The sequence below is a fragment of the Gavia stellata genome, chromosome 2 (genome assembly GCF_030936135.1).
Source record: "Gavia stellata isolate bGavSte3 chromosome 2, bGavSte3.hap2, whole genome shotgun sequence".
Lineage (NCBI taxonomy): Eukaryota > Metazoa > Chordata > Aves > Gaviiformes > Gaviidae > Gavia > Gavia stellata.
In genome coordinates, this window is record NC_082595.1 from 7706595 (window position 1) to 7725318 (window position 18724).

Sequence of the window (18724 nt, forward strand, 5' to 3'; positions counted from 1 at the left end):
GTTTCTTACTCGTTATATGTGGAAACATATGTTGTAAAGTGCAAAGCCTCCATATAGTACCTTTTGCCAGATAATTGGGAATCTACTGGCTATCAAAATCTTAGCTTCTTCTTATCACCACTAGTGCAAGAGACTGACTGTGTATTTTTTCAAAAATTCTTAGTGTGAATTTTCAAGCTTTTCTTGTAACTACTTCTGCAAGAGAGTAATTCAGACTGCCTCCAGTGCTATGGAGTTAAAAAGGCTTTACAGCCCCCCTGCTTATCAATGGAAATCTTTCCATTACTTGCAAAGGTCTCGGAATCAGGCTCAAACTGAGGGCAGAATCTTTAGAGACTAGTATACGAGATGCAGAGTTCCTGCCAAAATACAAAGGTATGGAGTACTTGCCAAAGTTTTAAAAAAAACCATAGCTCTCTGATCCATCTGCTCAGAACTTGCCAGACACGTTCTTCATGCAAACTTGCAAATAAAAAGAACATATTGCACACATAACCCAACCCCTTTTATATCTGGATGGGCTACAGCTGCAGTACGATTCTCTTACAGCACTGGCTGCTACTCACTTAAAGGTAAAAGAAGGTGAAGTGTGAGGGGGGTAAAGAGATAAGCAGCTAAAGAAGGTCAAAAAGAAGGGAAAGTCAAGTATCTCAAGGAATCACTGTGACTGACTCCCTGCATCGCCCTGTGGTGAGGGGATGAGCTCCGGGAAGGGAATGGATCCTGAGAAGGGATTTCCTCTCCATTTGTTCCCCAAGCAGAGCCTTCCTCCTGCCACTGAAGATACATGTGCAGTGTAAGTTGGGGATACAGCCCTGAGGCCATTCAGTCTGATTTATGCTTAAGCAGGCAGGAAGACTCTGTGTTGTGTAAGCAATAAACAAGAACGGAGGGTCTGGGGTCCTTCTCCTGGAAGATTCTGAAATATTGAGTGCAATTTCCTGCCGTTTAGGAGATTTTAAGATAGCTCCAAAGAAAGATTTTATATAAAATGAAGCAAAACAAAAAAATCCTGTAAACTTATCTAGCATTTAGCTTTAACTTGCCAGAGGCACATTATGTTTTATTAAAATATCAACAAAGAGGAGCCAAAGTCAACAAAACCAGAGTGGGTTCTCCTGTCTTCTAGCCAAATCCCCTAGATTCTGCAGGGTACTCCTGTGATCATCTCCCCTTTATACACGGGTCTCCCAAGCCCTTCCTCTTCCTCGGTCCTGTCCCTGACAGCCATATCTCATGTCCGCATACATTTTACTGCAACATTCTGGCATGCAACTTTCTTTGCTATCTGAGTACTTGGACTTACTGCTTTTTCTAAGATGCCGTCTTATTCCGCAAGTCACTCCTCTTTCTTCCCTTCCTCCTGCCTGGATTGTTCTCCATAAGTCACGATTCTCCTTGTGGTTTTCTCTTCCCACCACCTACAGGCTTCCACCCAAACCACTCCTGTCCTCCTCTATTTTCTTCCGTCTTCTATTCTTCATATAGGCTTCTCTCCAACAAAGCTTCACACTGTTTCCTACACCTCCCCAAAACAGCAATATTACCTTCCTCCCTCCAACAGGCTCCCTAGCGCAAAGCCAGCAAGCCAACCTGATATTCCTCAACCCAGTAACTACCATGCTGCGGCGCTTGGTTAAAACTTGCTCGTGTCTCAGTGTAACGTGGGCTTGGCTACCCCACCAGATCGCAGCCCAAAGAGCCAGAACCCAAACGTAGCAGCTGGTTTCTGACCAATGTCCTACATTCCTACGCCCCTTATAATGTACACGCACTGCAAATGGCAATAAATCCGTCAGCTCAGTGCCCCACATTTCTACGCATGGCAGTGTTGAGCTGGGAGTACACCCTGGCTCATGCCAGTAGCTAATGGGGATATTACATACTACTTCAAATCGTCTTCAATAACTGCTCTGTTCCTGGCAAGAGGTGGCTGCATCTGAGATAAGCTCTGAAATCGCAGTGAATATGACACAGCCATAAATACTTCCTCTCACCCACGCTCACAGATTATTTGCCAAAGGTACTCTATACATGGTCTCCAGCGTACTGACTTTTTTTGTAGGGGATACAGTATTTCGAAAAAAAAAGATTCTGGAACGAGGAGAAAGCAGCAGTTCGACTGAAATATACTGCAAATTAACTTCCTCTGGTCCTGAGCTGTTGCTGAGGGGGCCGGGGAAGGAGGAGGAGGTTGGTATAGTAGAAGGTTATTAGGTCCGCACTTTATACGGAGTTTGGCACTTCAAAGAGCACTGTACGTTTGCCATTTAACATAACCTTATAACCTTTCAGATCACAAGAGTGTGGTTTCAGGACAGCAATACATAAATCGTGAGTTCCAAATATACTACTTTAGATGTGGGTCACAGCAACGGCAGTCAATTAAAATCAAATGCCTCAGGTGATATCTGTAATACAGACATCCTGCGCCAGCTCACAGCCACAAATCCTGCTTCCTAGTATTGTCTTCTGTGGCATTAGAGATGGCACTTTTTCACAAAAGAAGAGAGCAAGGCCCCTCTGCTCCTGATTATACGGAGATCAGTCTGGAGTAGCTCTGCTGCAGTCAGTGTAAATTGCCTCAGATTTGCACTGCGAAGATTTGGCCCAAATCTATAGTAGCTCGCTCTAAATGTATTCCCTAACTGAAAAACAAGACAAAACACTGTCTGAATTGAAAGTATTTGAACAACCGACTGTGGTTTAAATTTAAATCTGACTCATAATGGGGTAATATGTTCCACAGCATCTTCCTCCTCATACCACCAAGCAGGGAGAGAGGCCCTTAAAGAAAAGGGGGTTACCACTGTCTGGAGGGCAGACGGTTCTTCCCAGACCCCAAGCAAGCTCCACGGGAGCCCTCGGCATGGACCAGGCCCTCTCCGACACAGAAAGACCAAAGGTCTGCTCCTGCTTGCTTCAAATTCCTTATCGCTATCTCATGTCCCCCCCAGGCTTTAACCTGGCGCCGTTTGTTTGCTCCAACCCTGCGCTCTGATACGTCCCATGGTACGTCCCCCACCATATGCAGCCTCTCAGGTACTCACACCCACGGCAGCCTTGGATAACAACAACGATAAAAACTAGCGCTTCGGCTGCATTTTTCGTGATGCTTTATGATGTGTTAACAAAACATGGCACTGCTTCTGTAGGAAGTAATTATTACTTGTTATTGTTTGACCGTCTGTACATAATAAAAATACCCTAAAAACAATACCACAACGCTCTCTGAACGTCAGCTTTTCGCCCTGCGAGGGTTTCCACTTGTCCAGCTTTGCGGTGGTGCCTATTTTTTTTTGGAATGCTTATTCATAAAAGAGAAGGTTTTTTTGAAGGGTGCAGGGACTTTATTCATAAATACAGAAGCACCTTAATAAAAGAAAGATGTGATGAAGTCTTCAAAGCAGGCAAGAAAACTGATGAACAAAGACATTCCCAAAACAACTGAGCTTTATCTGATCAAATTCCAATAAAGCCTGCATTTGGCATAAATCTCTAAAAACATAGCAAGAGCCACTGGAGGATGCTAAAACTCGTTTATTTAATATTATTCCTCCTCCCTCCCCCAAAAGTACTTTATCCTCTTAATATTTTCTGAAGTCTCAGTGCATGCTGAGAAGTGCATCGAGCGAACACGGCACAGTGGAAGGACGGGAGGAGAAGCGCGGGAGAGCACTCATCGTGTCCTCTTCCTTCCTTCCTTTCCTCCAGCTTCCCACTCTCCAACGTGCTGATGATCAGCAGCACCACCAACAGATTAACCCTCACTTTCAGGCAGAAGAAACAACAGAAAAGATAGTGCCTTTAAAGAATTTAATTCTCTAAGACTTCACTTAACCAGAGCCAAGAAGAGACAGAAGCTTCTATACCAGCCTTATAAAAGCAACTTAATTCCTATTTCTATGAGTTTTATTATTTTCCATCCTAAGACTACTTAATATGTGCACTGCACTTCCCATCTGTGCAGGAACACACAGATGTGGCTGACTAATCCTTAAATACCAAGAGAGGTATTCTGGGTGAAAATAGACATTAAAGAAACTGTTTCTGCTCTCAGGGATTACCACTCACCCACTGCCTTCGCGAATGCATCCAGGGCACCTCCATGAGAATTAATCTCCAGGACCTACTGCCCAGAGAAACCTGGGGGGCAGCAGACCTGGCAAACAGATCCACAACCACTCATTCCCAGCATAATATGACATATGATGGGGTGCTCTCTGCTCCCACCCTGCCTCTGAGGTGGGAACAGGGTCCTGCTGCTGCTGCGCCAGGGACTGGGAGAAAGGGGCCATGGCCCTGGCTCGCTACGCCAAGCAGCCCCAGACTGCCTTCCTGGAGTCAGTGCAAACACGGGCTGCAGGAAAACACAAAGTCCTTTTCTGATGTGGTTTGGAAAAGGGAGCCAAGTATAGCCCGAGGAAAGCTTAGCCAAAAAGGTGCAGTCTTGCATTTCTTTTTTCATTTTAAGGGGTAGATCTGTAAGGTCAGAGGACCACACAAAGAAGGAATCAGGAGAAGAAACAAAATATTTATATTCTGCTTGCTTATTTTTTCCATTTACCCTGCACATCTGTCTCTAGCTGTTCCTAAAATAGTCCTACAGAGTAATATTGTCCCTTCTGCACCAATGGTATATATACTACTACTAAACTGCCACTGGACTAAATCCGAGAGCTCTTGGAGAGCAGTTAGGAGACTTGCATGTGTTCAGGGACAGCCACTTTCCCAATGAACCACAACAAGAGAGCTCCGTCTCTCTCCAGAAGACTTCTGCCCCTCTCTTCCTCCTTGACTGAGAAAGATGAGGGGACATGGGAACAACCGTTCCCTGAAACTGCAGGTATGAGAGGAATTTCAAAAACCCTCATCAAGGAGATCTCCTCAACAAAGCAAAACAGTAGGCAACCTGAAACTTGGTGGGAGGAAAAAAAGCCCAAACCCTAATAATTAAATGTTGCTTATGCAAGATGAAAAACCACATTGTTCCTTCTGGGCACAACAGCCCTGGCAAGCCCAGCACGTATCTCACAAGACAGGAAGCAGTGCTTATGCACGGAGGAGAAGTGGCAGCTGCACATGCCAACTCCACCAGCAATCTCCTCTGCAAGGCTCACTCTCCGTGCATGCATGGCTTTTCATGCTGGAAGCAAAGACACCTGAATAAGTCTTCAGCCCTTACAGAGTGTATTTGCCTCTTCCACTTCCACTGAAATGAGCATCTTCCTCATTCTCCCCTTTTACCTCCCACATTTGTACCTTCCTCCACTGCGAGACACCCCTGTCTGCACTACAGATCTATCATTATGAAGCCTTGAAGCTCCTCTAGCATCACTGTGGCACCAATGCCTCCTACCCATCCTTCCTCACCTTCAGCTCCTTAGATTTTCTTCTTTCTAATCTCTAAAATTCATATACTTAGTTTTAGGATGCTTTCTATAGCACTGTCCTACAATACATCGTAGAAACATAGAATACCTCAAGTTGGAAGGGACCCATAAGGACCATGGGTCCCTCCTCTTCAATTGCTCCCTGCTTTTGCTTTTCCTGTTAAATACTGTGTGCTAACCTCAGGTGTTGTGATGGAGATTAGATGCAGCAGTATTTAGGGACTCTGATGCTCCTGCGTAGAGCTGCTGGCAAGGAACCCATGCACTTCAGACTGGCCATCACAGAGCTAAGATAATACCTCCATACAAGGTTTTGGGGAGAGCTGCGTACAAGACTGCAAGAAATAAATATGACCAAAGGGGGGATGACCAGCAGAAGAAGGCTACAGGAGCTTGTAAGAAGTAAAGCAGAGAGAGAAACTAACAGGCAGCTTTTATCATTTTCATAGGTGCTCTGCAAGCGGAACTCGCCGGAGACAGCTTGCCTCTCTACAGGCAAAGGAGCAAAGTAACATGCCTAAAATATGCCTGGCACAAACACACACTCAGAGCTTGCTGCCTTTGGCTTGCATGTTACTTGGTGGAGAAAAGACCTAATCCTACAATAACTTGCACTCATTACTCACCTAACACTTCACCCAGTATGCCCCACCCAGCCTAAAAAAGAAACTGCCTTACTCACCAGCTATGTATTTATCTAAAGGACCCAAGTACCTGCCCTGGATGCAGGTGTCAGTCACTTCCATGGGCACAGGCTTGCTGGAGTCAGGCTCTCTCAAATAAGCTCCAGCTGTTTCTCATCAGAAGGCAAAAGCCCAGCCAAGCAAAGGCCCTTTCTTCCCTACCTCCGCTGAACCCTTTGTGTCCCACGTACCTCAAACACGGAAAGGCAATGAACCGAGCTCAGGCAACCGCAGCTGTACTCCTTTCAGGTGGCTGACTAACAACTCTCAAAAGTAGAAAAACAGAAAGCCCAGAGATGCCATCAACTCCTTTTAGGATGTCTGAACAGTGAGATCAAGCCAGAACCTACAATCATTTCAACAGCCTGGTGCGGCAGCATCACAGGGACTCATAGCGTAAACCTCTGTGATGGCTGTTATATATAGACAACACCAGTGACTCTCATTAAAGATTCCTAGCTTTCTCTTTTAACAAATGACACATTAGTTGCTCAACTTTTCTGCCAGCCTGTCCTTCGGAATGAAGGCAGCCAGGTCGCAGTTGTGAAGCCAAGTGCCCAGTGACCACCTGTGGACCTGAACCACATTCAACTGGGAATCACGCTTCTCCTACATTTAAACAATGTCTAAACAGTCCAGTGCGCCTGTTCCTGCTGTCAGCCTCTAAGGTTGACTTGTACTGTCACTTCAGCAAGCATGTGAAACAAAATTCCCCCCTCTCTGCTCCAAGTTTGGCTTGCACTTGACCAGACCAGGCAGGAAAAGCTGAACGTTGAAAGCGAGAGAGAAGGCTAGCTCAAATTTGCACCCGTTGGATCTGAACCGGACTCTACAGTGCTGCAAACCCAGGGCAGTGCTCAGGCATAGCTAATGAGGGCAGCAAGAACAGAGCCAAAGAGGGGCTCAGTACACTTTTACAAGGTGGTATCCTATCTGGCAGGGTTTTCAGCAGAACAAGTCCCAGGCTGCTAGAACAACCATCAGTTTTTCTCAGTATAAAACTGCTGGGAGCCGAGTGACTTTTGGTTGCTGGCAAAGTGAACTATGCTTTACATGAAATATGCTCTAGCCAATATTTGCACAAATGCAAGTGACTTTAATGGCTTTAGAGTCTTTAAAGATTAAATGACATCAATCTTATCAACACTCAGGAATGAGAGAGTCATGGGGTCATTTTCTTCCTCACTCCTCAATCCCTGAATTGTCCACTCCCTTCACTTAACCCGTGGGCTACTATACAGAAACCAGGTCTGAAACTGCTAAGCTTTGAAACTCAATTATTAACAATGCCATCTCTGCAAGGAACGGTTAACAGGCTTCTCCTGAACACAGGCCAGAGAGAGGAATTTGACTTCTATGTAAACTACAGTACAGGCCAGGTGTTGGGAGACAGAGATCCTGGGGATGACTTATTTGATGTCTCGTTCTGTCACTTATTGTTATATGCTGAAACTGTGGAGTCCAGAAGCACAATTGCTAGAAAAAGTTTGCACATTTCAGCTTCCCATGATTTTGAATAAAGTCATTTCTAGGAAAGGCATGGGAAATAAGAAGCTACTTTGGAAATATAGGAATCAACCGCTTCTCCCTGTGGTTTGTTCCACCTGCTAGACGGGTACAAGGCAGGTTTGCTGCAGAAAGACGGGGAGCTGATGCGTGCAAGGTGCCACCATACCTGGTACAGCTCTATCCGCTGCTCTGAGACCCGTGCCTTCGAGTTCTGCAGGCGGAAGACCCTGAACTCGGCCTTCACCAAGTTGGAGGCATTCTTCTCCATCGCTGAGACATCAAATCTGACGATTCGGAAGTAAAGGCTGTAATAGCTTGGTGGGATGGCATCTGCAAGAAGACAGTGTAATTTTATTTTTTTTTTTTAATGATAAAATACATTGTCCCTTCAAACAGTATAATACAAGACAGCCTCAGTAAGGGAAATATCTGTAGCATGATTCAGTTTCCAATGGCCAGTTTAGTATTACTAACAATTTAATTTAAAAAAAAAACAACAACCCCACATGTGTTCGATTACAGGAATACCATATTAACAGAGATTAATAACTATTTCAGGTCATGCATTTAAACCTCCCCTCTTTCAACATACTGGTGGAAAATCCTGAATGCTTATAAATGGGGAAAAAATCGTAGCAGTTGGTATCTGGCAAATGCCTTCAGACTTGCACAGAGTTCACAGGGATCCACTAAGATGACCAGTAACAGCAACTGATCTGATTTGTATGTTCTCTGAAGCACATTTCTCCCCAGAATATGGAAGATAAATTAGCCAGCTTCAGATTTTGTTTCATATTTAGGTATTAAAGGATTTTATTGGAACAAAATATTCATTCTGATTATAGCGACAAGGGCAGGAAGAGAAGAGGAAGAAGAAAAGCAGGGAAAAGGCAAGCAGATAGTAGACATTATAAACAGAATTACATGAATTTTGACCACTCGGAAGCAGTAAAAGCCATAAACGTAACCACCCCTCACTATATATCAGGGGGAAGGCAGAAAAAACAGATAGAAAAATGGACTCAAGCCTTCAGTACCAGTGTTAAACATACCAGCTTAGGTTTCAAAACAGTCTCTTCCTCCTTTCCAGCTGCAAACCCTGACTGAGGCTAAGCAGCAAAGCACTTCTGCACAACCCGGGTTACCCTGAAGAGTTCAGTCATCACCTGAGGGCTTTCCACCCCGTCCTGGCCAGCAGCGCGAAGAGAAACCCCCGCGCGCGCGGTGCCCCCGGCCACCCTCCCTGTTGTGCAGGACACCCTCCTGGCCCTGCGGCCCGGCCAGGCTCTCCTCAGACTGCAGGGCCAAACTCAGAGAGGAGTCGAAATGACTCAAAGGCCCTGATAAAAATCTCTGTTCAAACTGAGGGAAAAGCTCCCTCTTCTCTCACAGTGTGAAAACTGAAGTGGATAAAGAAAAAAAAGAAAGAGGAAAATTGTAGTTGGGGGGCCGAGGGGGCGGGATTTCAGCTGAGGAAGGAGACCTCACAGGCCTCCCTGGGGCCACGCTGGCAGGAAGACTTCAGATAATAATGACAAAACACAAGGTTTTCCCACTAGTCACGTAGCTCAGGATTTGTCATGCAGTAGCAGGAGATGACAGCCTCGACATTAGGGAGGTGAGCAATTCAGCGCCTGTGGAAGACTCCGGCCTTGTCTGAAATTCCAGCAAGGCCTCCTGCTCCCCTGCCTCCCTTGGCGACCCAGGCCATTAAGCCAGACGTCTATCAATCGAATAAAGTACCTTCTTCTGGAAGATACCTAATTCTTAATAACAGACACAAGTTATCACTTCTTTGTAAAGAGATGGGAGAAGCCAAGTCCAGTACATTTACCTTTATTTCTAACTACTAACGATTAAAAGTAGTTGGAATAAATCCTTAATAATATTTATTCATATCAGTAAGACATACAAATAACTTCAAGACCTTCTTCCAAATATTTAGTGTTTCTAGACTGGCTGCTATTACCAGAACTTCTGAGCAATGCAGCAGCTCCCAGCTACACGAGGCAACACCACTCGCTGTTAGACATTTAAAAAACTATTTGTTCTAGCTCTTTGAATAATTCTAAGTTCAAACCAACTACAGAATAAATACAAAGTACAAGTCAGTCACACGAGGAATAAAGCAGATTTATTCTGTCTTCACAAAATTCACAAACACGCTTCCTCTACCTAATTCAGCCAAAATCTCTTTTTCAAACAATCAGAGGTAAAAACTCTTAAAAATATTTCTAGCTATGAGAAAATCTTTGATGATAAAGAAATAATCTCGGCCTCAACTGTAGACGCATTGTAAGTGAGAGATGACAAGTTCTCAAAATACTCTTTCAGAGGATTTTTTAAAGTACTTCCCAAAGCAGACCCTCAGTATGATCAAACGGGTAAGAGGTATAAATACCAACAGGAAGCCCCAGGCTTCCTCATGATCTCATTTAATTAAAGAAACAAAAAAAAAGGTTCTCAAATTTTCACATCTGTGGTGCTTGAAAATAAACCCCAAAGCATCATAATCAGTAGTCTTGCCTACCAGGCTTATTGACAGGAAACTGCTACAATCTTAAAGGGAGAATTCAAAGAAAAAAAGGACGCAAATTACCCCCACACCAGAACTGCTCCTTCTTCTCATGAGCAACACATTAGTGCTAGTCTCTCTCAAAATACCAGATGAAGGTCTTCTGAGAAAAGCTTAACTTTATGCAACGATGATCTTAATTTCGATACATTTTGCAAATTCTTGTAAAAGCTACTTGGTTCAGAGATTATATCCTCATTTAAGAGAGAAATAATCTCTTCAACTTCAACTACTACTTGTCCTTCAGCCAAACCTAATCCTACTAGGAATATAATTTGGCATAATAATATGTATACATAAGATTGATGCTTCCAGGATGAGTTGTAAGTTGTCCTTCCCTGTCATTTATTTGAGGCATCAACCTACCATTTCATTCCCTGTGGACAAGCCCAACTAGCAGCCAGTCACTTGCCCTGGCACAGACAAACCCTGTCCATCTTGAATTTATTTCAGATTGAAAAGTCCTATTTAACTGTCAGTTTGATTTATATTTAGCATCTAACTTCTAGAACTTTCTGGCGCTGTATTTGTAGTCTTTCTTTTCAGTTTCTATGTTTTAGATACTGTGTATTACAAATCTGTGAATATGTATCTGAACAGATTTTCCTGAATCCATATACACAGCAAATGAGTATTCACCTTCCACTGAAGGCAGGCATGGGCCACCCACCATGAATAAGAATGAATTCTTGTCTTACAGAATTTTCATCCCTCTTGTAAGATAGTTTTATATCTTGCAAAAACCCACATAAGAAATTTGATTTCTTTATTCTATCGTTCACGACAGGATCCATGGGAAGTCAATTCAGGAAAAGGCATTACTCATGGACAGCTGAAAAACAAGAGGTTTTTTTACTAGCTGGAACTCTTCGTCTGAAAAAGAATGGCTGACTGCAGAATTGGGGTTTATGTGAAAATTAATCAACATTAAGACTGAGAATTGAGACTTGCAACTCTCTTTTAGGGAATGGAAAGAACCCTATGGAGTCTACAAGGTTTTGGATTAGCCTTTAAGTGATCTCAGATGCTGCAATTTATCTCTCTTTCTGACTCCACCTTAACCTGACAGTTGTATCAATTCAGACTCAGTTGGATACCTCTGGACTCCCCTCTGGTTTTGGCCCAATGACTCCAGTAGACGCCAGGATGACTCTGACCAAGTTAGTCTGCAAACACAGTTACCCTGCTGCAGACTAGACTCCTTAAGTATTCTTTGAACCATTATCATTAATGAGTGGAATTAAATCAATATGTTCCCTGTAGCTAGGAAAACACAGATTTCTTTTGTTTTGGAGAGAGGGAATAGTAAATGAAATGAAAGATTCCATTTTTATCATCTTCAAATTATTCATTAATGCAGGCATAAAAAAACTGAAGACTTCCAGCTGTAATAGCCATAATCACAATCACCACAGTACAGTTGAGACAAGAGTTATAAAACGCAGTTGGAGAAGGTGAAGGCAGCATCCCTCCTCCTCCCTTTAGCCCGCTGAACACTGAGCATCACAAGTTCAGCTTTTTTATTCCTTTGTTGTTTGTTTTTTTTTTCTTGAATGAGCTGAAACTTCATCAGCTGCTTTATACAGGACAGTCCAAACTGCCAGGTTAAAATGTATTCTGGTATGTGAGTGTTTAAGTGCCTAAGGACACTGTGGTTTCCGTGCTTCTTACTGACGTTGTTCAGTGTCCAGCATCCTCTAAGCTCCTGTTAAGCTCCTGTGCCGGCAACTAGGACAGAAAGCAGCCCTGCTCTGACAGACCAGAAAAGCACGGATGGGAGGGGTGCAGGAGACCTATCCCAAAATACTCAACAGTCTGCAGTATTGCTCCAGGTTGGAGCATCGTCACCAGGAGAGACTGAACACATTCTCTGACCGACTGTCTAAAACAGCACGTAGACCCCCAGGCATTGCTCCTGGGAGGAGAGCAAGACGGAGTCAAGTGCCTGTAAACTGAAAATGGGAATGGAAGGAGTTTGTTTCATGCTGGAGATATTCCCTAAATCAGGAATCTCCTGCATAAAAGGATGACACTTTTGCCTTCCACAGTCGTGTTAGATGAACTAAGCCCTGCATTTCCTCACAAGTACTGTGTGTACTGACATTTCGGAAGAAACAAAACACACTGACACAGCTCTTCTGAGAGTTGGGATTTTGTTCCGGTGAGGAGAAAGACCTAAATTCAATTGTATCCAAATGAGCCTTTTTTTCCCCTCTGAATTTTCATTTCTGCTATTGAAACAAAAAAATCAATTACATGCACAGCCCAAGTTAGGAAACGTAAACAACTTTTCTTTTCTCATTGGAAGAGGCCAGACAGGCTGACTTCACACATACACCCGCACTGGAAAGGCTGAGAGCTTCAATCTAATCCTTCCATCAAGGGCTTGTAATAAATGCTCCAAAGATTTATTTTTATTCCCTTTTGTGTTTATTAAACTTTGGAGGGTTTCTTTTCCTTTTTCTTTTCTTTCTGGTACTTTGCCCATTCTTTATTACGGCAGCTACAAAACATGGAGTGCCATTTTCTTCTCGCCCTCTTTTTTTTTTCCCCTCCTCGTCTTTCTAACTGCAGTACATGAATGACCATGTAGTAGGCTTTGAAGCAGCACACGCAAATATTTATAAGAGTAGCTTGATTGTTATTAAATGCAGTTGTTATGCTTTCCACGCTCTGGCAAGCTTCCCTAACCCCTCTAACTATTAGGACCATTTAGGCTGTTTAGATTTCAGCTCACTGATAGCAAATCCTACATTTTTTTTGTAACAAGCAGCATAATGTGACATCGTTTCTCGCCCTGTGTGAATTTTACTCTCTGCTCAACATACGGGTCCCTGCCACAAGCTGGGTCAGGCTGCCTTTAAGAACACCCAGACGTGGTAAGTGAAGCAGCATGCGCAAGACTGCTGGAAGGACGGGCAGCTCGTCAGCTGTAACGGCACATCTTTCCAGCAGGATCCTGTCCTTCCTGTCAGGCACACTCGGGTCACAAATCCTCTCCTCTTTTCCAGGGGAAGTCTCTCCAAGAAATTAGAAACTTGTTTAATACATCTGGGCTCCCAAAGCCCACGGATAATTACTCTGCTCACCCCTCCTGACCCTGACGTGACTGCAGAATCCTGCTGGAAACCGCCTCTCTGCAATGAAAGCGGATATATAAATACAGTGAACCAAATTACGGAGGCCTATAGGTTATATCTGGGAACTGAGATTGGCCCTCGGAGGTAAATCAGTTGTACATCAGCTTTCCATTAGCTCTGAAACTCTATCCTGCTGTGATATTAAGTTATGAGCACATCCATTAGCTAATCAGTGCTCTTGGACAGAAACACTTGTGCCGCTCTCCACTCAGACATCGCTTCCAGCCTCTTGCAGCAAGGCTTCAAAGTCAGACGGTACAAAAGCAGTGTAAAAGACTTACCCCAATATTCCAGTTTTTACCTACAAAGCTGCCAATAAATTATTACCTTTATCTGTCAACAACCACTTGCTATTGAGAAGGGACACTGCACTGAAAGTCAGAAAAAAACCTGCTGGGAACACAGTGGGATAAGGCTTTCAGCTGAGGCCCAATGGCTCTGGAGCGGCTCTTCTCGCAGAACGGGGTATGCGTGCACCTACAGCGCAATGTAAGACACGACGTCTGTTATTGTACCTGTTTTTGGTGAAGAACCCGCGCCAGAAACGGGCAGCTAGGAATCTTGCACTGGATGATCCCTAGATATGTAATTTATCCATGGCAAAGGGGCGCAGATGGTTCACAATTCCACATTCCCTGATAACTTCAGTCTTGGTATTTACTGCACGTGGATATGCCGACACTTAACAAGAGAAACAGACAGGCACACATAAATGAAGACAGAGCTTTCTTCATCAGACAGACAGAGAACAGGTTGGGGATCCAATTGCTGGATGACCCTTTTGAGCATAAGAACAACTGAACACTGAAATCTGAAAACACTTCCCCTGTTTTACCACCAATACTGACCCCTGGACCTGTCCCTGCAGGCACACAGGGGAAGCCTCAATACAGCTTCACTACAACAGTGGATTTTAGAGTCCTGAGGTGATTCCCCTTGGAGAAGAACCAAAGAAAAAAAACCTCACTCCTACAGGGACTCCTGCTGCAGCTCTTTAAACATGACTTTCTTTCACCAGTTACACTAACAGAAGCCAATCCTGAAGATGTTTTCTTATTTCAGTAACTACTACTTATATTAGTTAACTTTTTCTTTCTTTGTAATGATGACACACTGAGCTCCTGATATGCAGCAGTGAATCCACACACGTAATTATTATGCCATAAACTGGCTATGAAGACTCAATAAATGTCACTAGCAGACTCGAGAGTGCTCAGAGCAAAGACATTTGGCAGTGCTCACACAGCACAAATGCATGGTTTATTTTTTCTGCCTACACTGCCTCTGTCAAGCTCCACATGTCCAAAAAACAGACACCAGTGTAGGTCTAGGTGGGCATGGGTTTAGAAAAGAATAATTACCTAACTACCAGATTTTGTCACATATTTTTCACTGTTGAACTACTTGCTATTCCTCTTTTAAAACACACTAAGATCTATGACAACATATGAAAAGTGAACAACCCCAGGACATTCTCCAGATTGAAGAGATAGGTACAATGAAGCAAAGGTGGAATTTTCTGAAGATATGTTTGTGAAATTCTGTGTTCCTTACTTAAAATCTGACAAGGACCTTCTGGTTCTGCTGCTACTTCCTCATTGTTTCACCAAGCCTGAATCAAAAGATGACTAGCCAAAGCTATGACTTCAATAGCACAGTGATCTGGTAGTCTGGTTTCTAGTTACACAAATAATTAATTCCTTCAAGGTACTCCTATTGCTCTGGAGTTTGATGGACTTTGACACTCTTATGTAATTGTCTTTTGTATTCTTGACTTCCATAATGGTGAAAAACATCCTGCAGTCCTCTTTGGGTCTAAATACAACTGGCATAGTAAGGACACTGAAACAATGTAATTAGCCACTGGAGAATCACAGAATCACAGAATCACTAGGGTTGGAAAAGACCTGTAAGATCCTCAAGTCCAACCATCAACCCAACACCACCATGCCCACTAAACCATGTCCCGCAATGCCATGTCCACATGTTCCTTGAACACCTCCCTGGGCAGCCTGTTCCAATGCTTCACCACTCTCTCAGGAAAGAAATTTTTCCTAATATCCAGCCTAAACCTCCCCTGGCGCAACTTGAGGCCATTTCCTCTTGTCCTGTCACTTGTCACTTGGGAGAAGAGACCAACACCCACCTCTCTGCAACCCCCTTTCAGGTAGTTGTAGAGAGCAATAAGGTCTCCCCTCAGCCTCCTTTTCTGCAGACTGAACAACCCCAGCTCCCTCAGCCTCTCCTCATCAGACTTGTGCTCCAGACCCCTCACCAGCTTCGTTGCCCTTCCCTGGACACGCTCCAGCACCTCAACGTCCTTCTTGTAGTGAGGGGCCCAAAACTGAACACAGTATTTGAGGTGCAGCCTCACCAGCACCGAGTACAGGGGCACGATCACCTCCCTGCTCCTGCTGGCCACACTATTTCTGATACAGGCCAGGATGCCGTTGGCCTTCTTGGCCACCTGGGCACACTGCTGGCTCATATTCAGCCGGCTGTTGATCAACACTCCCAGGTCCTTTTCTCATAAGAGTTAAGTTAAAGTTTAGGTTAAGTTCTCACAAAGACAGGTAGTAAAATAAAACTCAAATCATTGGTGTTGTAGCAGCAAAGCTGCTCCATGGGATTCTTGGTACAAAATGGGTTAAAGTCCTGGCTTTGTGGGTCATTTTAAAGATGCAAAGAGGAGGGCATCTTATTACATACTCCCTAATTTATGTCATTTCATCCCTACTAGCATATTGGAGCTGGATACGAGTCCTACAGCGGGCATCAAACCCTGCCAAGAAAAGCTACCATTGCTGTTTTAAGGCTGTAACAATACAACCCATTTTAAACCTTTTTTTTTTTTTGTTGGTAATCGTTCTCCCTGGGCTGGGCCAAATCATGTTGCAAGTTCAACCTCAACTGTATTTACATGCTGCAGCTGAAACTCACTTTGGATGTTCCTTAATTTGGTCTGGAGACCATTATAAGAAGGGCTGTAATTTTCCTGTATCACTGAACTATCTGATTTAAGCAAATCTTGTCAGCCAGAAAGCCCTCATTTAAATCTTTCTTTCCATTGGACTTTCTCTCTCTGCCACCCTTTCACAATTATTCTCATGAAGCTACTAGTCTTTGTAGGCTCAGTCCGAAACACCGTTTAGCCTGAAAAAATCCATACTACCCACACCAGCTAGAAGCTAGAAAGAAGGAAGACAAAATATCTATTTTAAACAATCAGCTATGGCTCCCTCTCTCCTTCCTCTCCTACAGGTACCATACGAAGAAAAACTGCTGGGCCACCATCACATATGTTTGTTCATCTCCGATGAGGTGCAACACCAACAGCCAAGAAGTCTGGGCTATGACAGATCCCCCAAATGAACCCTTCTCAAAAAAGGTTCGCAGCTATTTCATCACCCAAAAGGCAAAGGAGAGTCAAATTTAATACCAAAGAGAAAAACTGCAGGAGCATTCTGCTTTATCTGAGAAAATGACCAAAAGCCTCAAAGTACAGCCAATCCTTCTCCTGCGAATGACAGAGAGGCGTTGCTGCCTCACACCCTCCTGCTGCAAGGGGATGCAGAGTTAACGTGGGCGCAGGGTCCCACAGAAAGACCCAGCTTCCCTTTCCAGACCATGCTATAAATGCTAATGTGCAGCAAGCAGAAAGGGATTAACCTCTTTTGTGCTTTAAACCAGGTTTTAAAGACTAGACCAGATTTTCAAGTGTTTAGCACCCACTATTTTGAAGCTTCTTTTTTTGTTGTTGGTTTTTTAATTTTTCCAAATGTCCCTAGAATGAAGTCTTCCAACTGGATGTTTCTGGCCTGATTTTCAAATGGCCTAACTGTTCTTGTGATCTTTTGAAAATCAGTTTTGGGTTTTGGCACTGAAATGGAGCTGGATCTCTTTGCCAGCTAGCCCCAACCATGGGTGCTGACACTTACAGAAAACCTTCACCTTAAATCTTGCCTCCTCCTTAGCTTACCTTGCCCAAAAACCTAAAGCAAAAATTCTCTGTCGATCTCTGTGAGCTGTAGTGTAGCCACATATGTAGAAAATATCAACGATTAAAAAAATTCAAAAACATATCTGCAGGATTAGAGGCCAAGTCACTGGGCTACACAGAAAAAAAAATCTATGAAAAAAGCAGAAAAGTCAGAAAAATCCCCTGTGTATCTTTCCTCTCGCTCCCTTTCTTTTGATATCGTGTATCATCTCCAGCCTTCATCTAACTGGTCCATACAGTACTGGTTCACTGGTCTGTGCTGGGCGTCAGTGTGATCAGCTCCTATGTTTTCCTTGACTGGACCATTAAAGAACAAATACCTCACAAAAGTGACGTGCTGCGAGAGCAGAGGCAGCAAGAACTAACCAGTGTGTGTGATCAAGAAACAATGCTCATAGAATAACCCTCTTCAGGGACAGGCTGTAAGCACTGCAGTGTATTGCCTGAGCGATGCTAGTCTAACCTTCTCTCTACACCTCCCCTGTCCCCCACCACTGCTCATTTGCAAAGATTAGAAAATCTGAATCTGTTTTGGGAATGGAGAAAAATACTTCAGAGAAACATACATAGTCCTTCCAGACAAGCTACACAATTTATTTCAGAGGAAATCAGTTGCCTGTGCAGGCTGTCCTGAAAAAAAAGGAAACACTTGTGGTATGTATAGAAAGACACCTGAAAGTAAGGACTACAGACTGCATGCATGAGTTTACATCTTCCAATGTATGCTAAGGTAAATTAGCACAGAGATCGCAAAAACTTGTGTTATCACTACTTTACAGCCACAGGGCAGTCCTGAAGCAATTACAAGTCACAATCCTGGTCCTTTACAAATTCTCCTGTCACGAGAGTGCGTTCTATTGAATAAGACTGAATTCCACTAAGAAAGTGCAATTTTCTTCCACAACTGAAAAAAGCGAGGACTGCCCAGAAGACTGCTTCTGCTATAAAACAAAACTCTCCGAGCATTAACTTTTCTATAGAAGAGTCAGACTGAGCACTGAGCCTCGAATCAGCTGCCTGGATCCAAACCTCTGAAGCTGGAGGAGGATCAAAAGCCAGCTGAAATCACTGAAACCTCTGGCTAAAATGAAAGGGGAAACTGTCCGGTCCCTTTCAGGAAAACAGAACTCCAACCCAAGCAGACTTGGTGTGACCGTTGCCAAATACTCCTATTTCTTAAAAAGGAGTGTGGAGTCCCTCCCAGGGGATGGCCCCTCTCGGGACAAAGCAGCACGCGTAGCACAGCCCGACGCCTGATCGTTCTCTCCCAGCAAGAAAGGCTATTTGCCTATTTGCAAAAGCTGGAGTAGCTGGAAACGGGAGTAAACCAGCACCTCAGGAGTCCCACTCAGGTGCATGGTGCTCAGTGGACACTTTCTGCCCCTGCCTTTACGACTACTTGAAAATTAATCTCCTGAAGAAAA

At 43.9% G+C, this 18724-nt stretch overlaps 1 protein-coding gene across 1 annotated transcript in view; it reads right to left on the reverse strand.

The window, feature by feature from the left end:
• The window catches only part of TGFB2 (transforming growth factor beta 2), a 65375-nt gene that overhangs the window by 14068 nt on the left and 32583 nt on the right, over positions 1-18724 (reverse strand). The window contains exon 2 of the mRNA XM_059828381.1: positions 7752-7915. Coding sequence (XP_059684364.1) covers positions 7752-7915 — 164 coding nt within the window. The remainder of the gene's footprint in view (positions 1-7751; positions 7916-18724) is intronic.